This window comes from Mustela nigripes, chromosome 4, assembly GCF_022355385.1.
Source record: "Mustela nigripes isolate SB6536 chromosome 4, MUSNIG.SB6536, whole genome shotgun sequence".
Classification (NCBI taxonomy): Eukaryota; Metazoa; Chordata; class Mammalia; order Carnivora; family Mustelidae; genus Mustela; species Mustela nigripes.
The window spans coordinates 180,614,444-180,623,692 of NC_081560.1; the positions used below are offsets into that span (position 1 = coordinate 180,614,444).

The 9,249-nt window shown below is 58.8% G+C and overlaps 1 protein-coding gene across 1 annotated transcript in view; it reads left to right on the forward strand.

Moving 5' to 3' along the window:
* GRK5 (G protein-coupled receptor kinase 5) overlaps positions 1 to 4,626 on the forward strand; it is a 205,841-nt gene extending 201,215 nt beyond the window's left edge. The window contains exons 13-16 of the mRNA XM_059398697.1: positions 435 to 572; positions 1,339 to 1,476; positions 2,021 to 2,152; positions 4,157 to 4,626. Of these exons, the coding sequence (XP_059254680.1) occupies positions 435 to 572; positions 1,339 to 1,476; positions 2,021 to 2,152; positions 4,157 to 4,255 (507 nt within the window). The 3' untranslated portion in view covers positions 4,256 to 4,626. The remainder of the gene's footprint in view (positions 1 to 434; positions 573 to 1,338; positions 1,477 to 2,020; positions 2,153 to 4,156) is intronic.
* Positions 4,627 to 9,249: the final 4,623 nt, after the last annotated feature.

The window sequence follows — 9,249 nt, forward strand, 5'->3', positions numbered from 1 at the left end:
CCCCCCCCCCCCCCCCCCCCCCCCCCCACCAAACTGGCCGCCAGGTTGTGTTCCCCTGCCGCCGTGGTGTCGTCCCTGTACGGTCCTGATCGGTGCCCCTCCTCCCTCTCGGCGCAGTGGTGTGCGCCAACCAGGAACACGTCTGCAGAGTACTTAGGAGTTGAGTAAACGAGCAAGGGAGGCCTGCAGAGATGGGCATGCCACCTTGGCGAGAGCGGACGCGACTCCTGCTGCCCCGCAGGCCCCAGGCACCCGAGCCCAGCGCCAGTGTGAGACCACCCTGGGTGCCTGGGGTGATGTGGGCACTGCAGAGCCTGGAGGGGGAACACTCGTGAGAGACATGGCCACAGTGCTCGAAGCCCCAAGCTCCTTGTGGCCTTCAGCAGGAGGAAAGGCCCACCAGGCATGACCCTCTCCGGGCTCTCTTGTCACAGCTGCTCACCAAGGATGCAAAGCAGAGATTGGGCTGCCAGGAGGAGGGGGCTTCGGAGGTCAAGAGACACCCCTTCTTCAGGAACATGAATTTCAAGCGCTTAGAAGCCGGGATGTTGGACCCTCCCTTCATCCCAGACGTGAGTAGCCTCCCACCCCAAGCCTCGGCTGAGCCTGTGCACCCACTCACGACCTTGACTGCGTGAATCCTTGAGCTCCAGGAGGACAGGGCCAGGGGGCGTGGGAGGATGGCGGGTATGCGTGCTGTACCCGCGGCAGCTCGCGCTTCTGGGGCCCGGCTCCGTGGCAGGCACTGCCGTCAGCCGCACGCATAGGTGCGTGTGTGTGTCTGTGTGTGTGTGTGTGTGTGTGTGTCTATTGTCCCCACTTTGCAGGTGAGGAGACTGAGGCCTACAAGGGGGTGTGTGACTTTCCCAGAGTTTCCAAGCACCACAGCTGGGAGCCCAGGCCAGGACTGTCCAGCCATAGAGCCCAGGTGCCCAGCGGTGTGCGAAGGGCGGGAGGTCCTCCCTGGGCCACGTGGCTCTGTGGCCCTGAGCCCCTGGCATCCCTTCTGTCTGTGGAGGATGGGCCAGAGGCCCCAGCTGTGGCTGCCCTCATTCCCATGGAGATGCTTGGAAATCCTGAGCCTGTGGGCTCCGGGGAAACAGTCTGCTGGGGGAGTGGGCATCCCCGGAGGTGCGGAAGAATGTGAGGTCAGAGGCCGTGTTCCGTCACCGTCTGGAGAGAGGGGTGACCAGCAGCCGGCATGCGGGTGACAGCAGGAAGGAGCCCCTTGGCAGATCTGTGAGAGCAGCACAGTCCCCGGAAAGGCACCCCCCGGCCCCGCCTCAGAACCCGAGGCTGGGGCCACCAGGTGTGACTAAGCGAGCGCTCTGCCCGCAGCCCCGCGCCGTGTACTGCAAGGACGTGCTGGACATCGAGCAGTTCTCCACCGTGAAGGGCGTCAACCTGGACCACACGGACGATGACTTCTACTCCAAGTTCTCCACGGGCTCCGTGCCCATCCCATGGCAGAGTGAGGTGAGCGGGGTGGTGGCCGTCAGCACCCTGCAGGGGGCCACTGGGCCGGGAGGACAAGGCCCGACCACGGCGCCGGTGGCGTGGGCTTCGGAAGAGGGAGAGGAGGCGGGACGGACGTGGCTGCCCAGCTGACTGGCGTGGGAGGTCTGGCTGGAGAGAGAACAGGACTGGGGCTGGAGCGGAGGGAAGCCCGTGTGCTTCCACGGGATGGACGTCGTGGGGCAGGGGAGGGCAGGGGACCCGACAAGGGGCAGGGCGCAGAGCACGTGGGTGACCTGGGCTTGGAGGGGGGTGAAGAGGGAGATGAGGCGTGGGTTTGGCGGCTGGACGGTGAGACACCCCCGTCGGTGGAGGCAGCTGGGGGAGGCCGACGGGGCACAGGCCGTGGCAGGCGGGGAGCGGTCTGGACCCGGGCCCCTGAAGGACGCGGGGCAGGTGGAGGGCCTATTGGGCGCAGCCTCAGGGCCAGTGGCGGTCGCTGGGACTCTCGCCCAGCCCCGGTGACTAACAGGGCCCCTCACGCGCCCTGCCCCTGCTTCCCCAGATGATAGAAACCGAGTGCTTTAAGGAGTTGAACGTGTTTGGACCCAACGGTACCCTCTCAGCGGACCTGAACAGAAGCCACCCTCCAGAGCCGCCGAAGAAAGGGCTGCTCCAGAGAATCTTCAAGCGTCAGGTGAGAGTCGCCCCCTCCGCGCCCGGCTGGCCTGCGTCGGGCCCTGGACAGCCTGGGCCCAGGTACCTCCCTGACACTGGACCCGTGGCCTGCTCCCTACGTGTGGGGCCCCGCCCAGTGAGGGGATCTGCGCGGTGGAAGGGGCAGGGCCAGCCCAAAGCTCACCGCTCACCGCGGGGCCTGGGCCTCGGCACTGCGGATGACCAGGGTATGTTCTCGTTGTGGGGGCTGCCTCCGTGGCCTGTGCCCACCAGGCATCAGTAACCTCCCCCCAACCCGACTAATCAGAAATGTCTCCAGACCTGGCCCCATGTCCTCTGGGAGCGAATTCTCCCCAACGGAGAACTGCTGCCCTCTCCGGCCCTTGTAAAGACTCAAGTTCTGTAGGTGACAATGGCACGTGACAATGGGAAGGCAGAACGGGTCTCAGAGAGGAGGTCCCTGCAGAACCTCATGGCTCCTGCAACAGGACCCCCAAGGTGGACACTGTGGCCTCCAGCTGGCAGCCCCAGGAGACTTTGCCCTTAGGAAAAGGCATTCTTCCTCAGAGCCTGTCCCTGGATTGAGGGTTCCGCGTAGGCCAGATGGAAGAAATGTCCCCGCAGGCCTGTGAGAGCCCACTGAGGCCCTCACCTCATCCCCCTTGCCCAAGGCGGCCAGAACAGCGCCCCCCTCCTGGCCTGGGCCTTGCAGAAGGCTTGGCCCCACTGTGTCCATCCAACTGGCTGGGAGTCTCCATTATTTACACACACCCCCCAATCTGGCCCTGACTCCAACCCCCAAGGAGCCGACCCTCTCCCCAAGATGGTGAAGGAGGAGAGGCAGTACCGCTCGGGTCCCCAGGCCCCCAGCCTGATAGAGGTTGGGGGTGACTGTTGCTGGTGCTCTGCTGTGGACCTCCCTCTGCACCGAGTGCTTTCTGAGGGCTTCTCTTACTCTCCACAAAAGCCTGGGCCTTAATTCAGCCGTCCAGTCGATCAGCCAGTATGGAGCGAGTGCCCCTGCGTGCAAGGCTGTTTCCTTAGGGTCTGAGATGCACCGGCAAGCCAGACCGGGATCCTGCCCTTTGAGCGTCCTAGTGCAGCACGAGCCCAGGATGGGCTCCCTTTACCCCACTTCACAGATAGGGAAACTGAGGCTGAGGAGGGTCAAGGAACTTGCCCAAGGTCACATGGCTAGTAAGCCCATATGAAGGATCTGGGGATAATGGCAGGGAGCACGGATCGGCACATGGAGAGAAAAGGCAGACTGAGGGCAAGTTTGGGGTTTGATCTGAAAGCATCATGTGAGTTTCACATCCCATTCCGAAACAGACTCCTGTTGGTAGACTATAAAAATATAACTTGTGAATGCTTCCACCGAGTAAAATTGAAGCTCCCCAAAGAAAGGACTGTCCCCTTCCACACGGCTGGGTCCCTACCACGTACTTAGTGCCGAGACTCACAGACCCGGGGTTCAGATCTGGCCCCGCCACTTCCTGCCACTTGGGTGGCGCCGTGCTCACCCGCCCCATCGTCTGTGGGCCCTCCTGAAAGGTCAGCACCCGGGGCCAGCAGGAGGGCTGTAAGAACCCGCAGCTCCTGGTTCTCGGGTCCGGCGCTCGCTGAGCCCTCTCTGTGCCCTGCCTCCTGTCACACTCCACCCGCCCTGTACAGAAGCACCTCGTATCCCACGGGGCACGCAAGGCAGCCAAGAGATTGAGGATCTTGCTCAAGGTCACGCAGCTAAGCGACAGGTTTCAGACCCTGGGTCTACAGTAATGAACCCATAGATATTCTAGGAGGGGCCACCCTCTCCCTGCCTTGGGGTCCTCTTAATCCCATGGCTGTCCCCCGCCCCAAGGGGTGGCCCCTGGCTTTGAGTCTGTAGTGGAAGAAGGCACAAGGCAGCAGCTCCTGACCGTGACCCTGTTTTCAGATTCAGAGGCCCCGGTGCGTCCACCAGGTCTGACTCTCTCTCTCTCTCTCTCTCTCTCTCTCCCCCACCACCCGCTCTTTCCTCCAGCATCAAAACAATTCCAAGAGTTCACCCAATCCCAAGACCAGTTTTAACCACCACATAAATTCAAACCATGTCAGTTCAAACTCCACCGGAAGCAGCTAGTTGGAGCTCTGGCCTTGAAGTCCGCGGTGGGACCAGCCTAGACCCTTGTCCTTAGAAGCAGAACTGGTGGACGGGGGGAGCTCTCCAGGAGCCGGGGAAGGAGGCCGCCCACCTCCTCGACGCAGAGCCTCCAGGTTTCTCAAAGAGATTTCCACTCAGGTCTGTCTCCAGAGGTGGCCCTCAAGCCGACGTGGAACATTGCAATAGAAATCCAGCCGGATACGACAACTTGCACGTAGTTCGATAGCGTCATACCTAGAACTGAATTTTGTCTTTATTATTTTTAAAGAAAAGTTTTGTAAATTTCTCTATCGTCTCAGTTTACATTTTGTATATTTGTATTTAAATGAAAGTCAGACTCGGAGGGTGTATATTTTCTGTGCAGCCACTGTTAAGCCATGTGTTTTAAGACATTTTAGAGTGGGCAGGGTGGGGGGCGGGGAGGGGTTACCAAAAAAAAATGTGACTCAAGACTTCCAGAGCCTCAAATGAGAAATGTTTTTATTAAATGTAGAAAATGATTCACATTCCACCTTTAAAGGATTGGTTGTATCCATCTCTGTAGCCTTTCCTTCACGTTGATGTCACCATGCTGTTGGCTTAGAACAACCCGAATTAGGTGCTCCAGACACACTGGGGACTTCGGCCCCATCAGAGTGTTCCCCATGGGGTCTCTGGAGTCACCTGGGGCCAATGCTCATGTTTCCTTTAGAGGCACACGGTGCCTGTGTTTCTCCGGCCTTGGCCTCCTCTTCCTTCTGGAAGGCGCACAGAGCTGGGCCTCTTTCTTTCAAACAGGTTCTGATGGCTACAACCTGTATGTTCTCAAGATGCTTGCTTTTGGGGATTTTTGTTTTATTCCATTTTTAAAGGGATGCATCTCGATGACAAGGAGTAGTCAGGGAACCCCAGCTCTCCTGAATCCCGTGGCCCAGGGAGGCATCAGTGAGAGGGGGTCGGGGGGTCCTGTTGAATGAGTCCGTAGAGGGGAGGGAGGCTTGCCCAGGGACTTCAAGTGCATTCCTTAAGCGTTAACAGGGTCACAGGGTCTGGAGAGCATCCCAAGGCCCCACAGATTCCCTGGCCTAGGAGGCATGGGTGGGATTGGCTCTCCAAGCAGTGGCGTGGCTGAGGAGAGGGCCGGAGTACCACAGAAGCCCAAGACACACTCACTGTCCCTTCTTGGGAGAGGTGAGACAACGGCAAGCTCTAACAGGGCATCTCAAAACTGCAGGCGCAAATAGCCCCCAGGAGGACTGGGTGGCCTTCCCAGACCAGGGTCTTCTGAGGGCAGTCCCCAGGCCCTCGGAGCATGGCCAACCAGCACCAAGGAGCCACTGGCCTGTTGGCTCCACAAAGTGTCACCTCCCCCCTGCCCTAGCGGAGGGGGAGTGGTTGACACCCCTGCTCCCCTGCCTGGCTGAGTCCATGGCAATCGAGTCAGCCTCACTCAGAGCAGGTGTCGGCTGCCCACCATTGCCAGGGCTCCTCCCAGTGTGGGTCCTGCGCTACTTGCACTGGTCAAAATGCTGATTCCTGGCTTCCACCCCAGACCTATGGAATGGATTCTCTGGGAGTAGGGCCCAGGAATCTGCATCTTTAAGAAACACTCCAGAACATTCTAACATACTCTCAAGGAAGGGCACTGCTGCCTTAGCTTCACTGGGGCTTTGGACGCAACTCTCCCAAAACGATTTCTTCCTGTGACCTGGGCAGCTTGGAGCACGAGCTTTGAGGGAGGAGAGCGTAGCCGGCGTGGCAGCCTCCTGTCCTGTGTCCGTGCTCCTCCCTCGGGCGGCCACTGGGGCCTGGAGCTCACCGCCGGAGAGGGGCCGCCTTTGGGACCGACCGTTTTAGGTCACTCGACCAACACACGGCAGAGAAACAACAGCTGGGCTCCCCGAGGATCCTTCCAACGTGCAGAATTCGTTTCTTCAAGACCAGCTCTGGCCTCACGAGGCTGCTTCTGTTTCCTTTCCTGGACTGCGTACGAGGTAAACGCAAACAGCCATACTTGTTTTTGCCAAGAAAGTGGAAAGCTCCTTGACCAGTATTTTAAGATCAAGCTCCTGCTGACCCTCCTTTCTTGATGGAAGGGACAGTCATCTTCCTGGGACGGTCACCAGCCCAAGCTCCCACCCTCCCTCCTTCCTTTTGCCCGGCTCACAGCAGCTGCGTGCTTACCGAATGGTGTTGAGGAGCGTCTCTCTTCACGCCTCCGAGCCCCCCGCTGGCCGCCGGCAGCGCAGAATCCTCAAGGAGCAAGAAGGAAAACATCAGACTGTTCCGTGTGTTTCTGCATCCCGGAGCTGGAACGAGGCTGACGCACAGGCCTCCGTGGGCCTCTTAAATGACAAGGGTCTTCCTTTGCCTTTGCGGCCTGTCCCCAGCACATGCCCTAGGCTGGGGTGCCGCAGCCACCGTCTCGCTGTCCCCTCCCGTTCCTTTTGGACCCATTCCTTTTGGACCTTCATTTCCTGCAAGAGAAGGGAAGTCATTATTTAGAACAATGCCTGAAAATCAGCCTCCTTTCCACCAAGTGCACAGTCCCCGAGACTCCCAAGGTCCTGCCCCTGCCCCAGCTTCTCCTCTAACTTGTCTCCTACAGCTGCATTTTTAAAAGATATTTTTAAATCAGGAAAACAACCGAATAAACCCCACCTTTTTCCCTATCCTCTTGTCTGGGATGAGGCATGTTTGGGCAGTGAATGGATCTTTTTTTTTTCTCCCCAGCATTTGAGCTCTTCACAGAAGGGCCTCTCTTTCTCCAAGTGTGACGTTTCCCTCACCGGATGTTCGCTGACCTTGTGCCTTTGAGGGGAGAGGCAGGGCCCTACAGAAACATCTCTGCTTCCACTTTTCAGGAGACAAGCTGCTGTCTCCAGTGGGACAGGGGTGATCTCTGCCACAAGCACCATGACGACAAATGTTTATAGAGCCCCCCGGGGGGGGGCACTCCCATAAGATCACCTACAGTATCACCAACGCCTGAGCCCTGCCTTCACGGGGAAGGCCTCCCCATCCCATGTCACCCATTCTCGACTCTTCTAGGCCGGGAAAATCACTCTTTAAACCGTGAACTTTCGAGAACTGCTCACGGGCATAGCTGCTGAGCTTCGCTGCGTCTCAAGAGGCCCCAGGAGGCTCGGGCCCTGCAATGCGCTGCTCTTTGCAAATCCTCAGTCTTGAGGGGCAAGCCGCGTGGGAGAGAGCAGGGTATCTGGGTTTTATGCACACTTGACAGTAGCCTGCCAGGACACAGGCGTTCTGGGGACACGTGTGGACGCCGCCTTGGCATCAAAGTCACGACCGGCTGCGGCCAGCTGCCCGCGAGCCCAGGGAGCCGCAACGACATGCAGGTCATGCCCTTGAAGTGGCCAAGGTCTCCGTGCCCCCCAAGGAGCCCGGCCCGCCATCGAAGCTCCTTGCCACTCTTCTACACCCCGTCCGTTCCTGGAAGGCTCGGGGCATCGGCTTCCCACTGACCCTCCCAAGTGAGCCGCTGACCCAGACCTCGCTTTGGAGGGAGCACCACTGCCTCCTTGTGCCTGGCATCCCAGGCTGGGCCAAAGGGACTGGCGGCCTCGCGGACAACCAGGAGGCTCCCACCCTCCCCCTGACCCTAGATGAAGAGGAAGGGCTAATTGGGGGACATCGGCCCTCCTCTTGGGCTGCTGCATGCTCCCAGGTCCCTGCGATCACCTGCACCGTCCAAGGACAACCTCGGGCTCTCCTGCCCTCCCAGCCCCACCCTCTGAGACAGGACATCCTCACCTCACAGCCTCTGTTGGAAAGAGAAGGAGTGTGACCTCGCGGTGCATTCTGAAGCAACAGAGTTGAGTCCTGACCGGCAGAGAGTTCACTTCTGTCACAAGGGACCAGGACAGGGCAGCCTCGCCCCCAGAGGCCCCTCGCCCATGGGCTTTGGAAGACCGGGCTGTGCCTGTTAGAGCCTGCTCTGTGCGGGCCGGGTTCTCCGCTGGTCTCGTGCTGTGGACAGTGGTCCAAACACTTGAAAAGCTAGCTCTCCCCAGGACAGAAAGACACTTCCTAAAAGAAGAATCTAGAGGTCTTTCTCCAGTCCGTCAATAAGTCATTTTTGTAATAGATCAAAAGCAAATGTTCTCAAGTAGAAGAGCTTAGTGGCTGTTGGTAGTGTTACAGTAATAATCCTAGTATCCAAAGGTTTCTATTTTTTTTTTTTTTCAGGGAAATTTTCACACTGATGCTGAAAGAAAATAGTTCCATTTTGGAGGTCATTCCTGAAGATAGCGGCTTTTGTTCTGCTGCTCTGAATCTTTGTACGTTCCGTCTAATAGGTCACTGTGCTGCTGTATCTAGATCAAACCACTGTTGTTGTTTTTTTTAAGAGAAATAAATTCCTTAATGAAAATAGCGTTGCATGCCTTTCTGTCTGCGCACGGCTGTTTTCCCCAGGAGGTCAGCCCTTGCTGTCCTGCTTAACCTTTTACGGTTTGGCCCCACCCGAAGCCCCCCGGACCTCCCCCTGACCACGAGAGAGAGTTCACTGGGGGAAAAGTTGAGCTCCAAACCTCTAACCCAGGGGTCCCATCACAGGGGCTCTCTCCAGGACCGTCTCCCTGCCTTCCAGAACCCTCCACTGCCTGAGCCAGCCTGCCCAGCAGGTAGAAACCACCATCCTCCTGGCACGTACGGTCTGAGAAATTCCAGCCCCATATCACCAGCCCACCCACCATTTACACCCCTCCGCCCGGCAACTTTGAGCTCTTCCCAGGCCGCAGGGGGCAGGGGCAGGGGGCAGGGGGCGCCCTCCCTTCGCTGCGTCCACCTCTCCGGCCCCTTCCCTCCTGTCACTCCAGGCCGCTGTGGATTTGGTAAGGGCAGGCACCGAAATGGTCTCCAACTCTCATTTCCAGGAAAGGTCCAAGGCGGGCATCCGCAGGACACCAAGGAGGCTCAGGCCGCTACCCCTCCTCCGGAAGGGGCGTCCACGGGGTGTCAGGATCTAACTG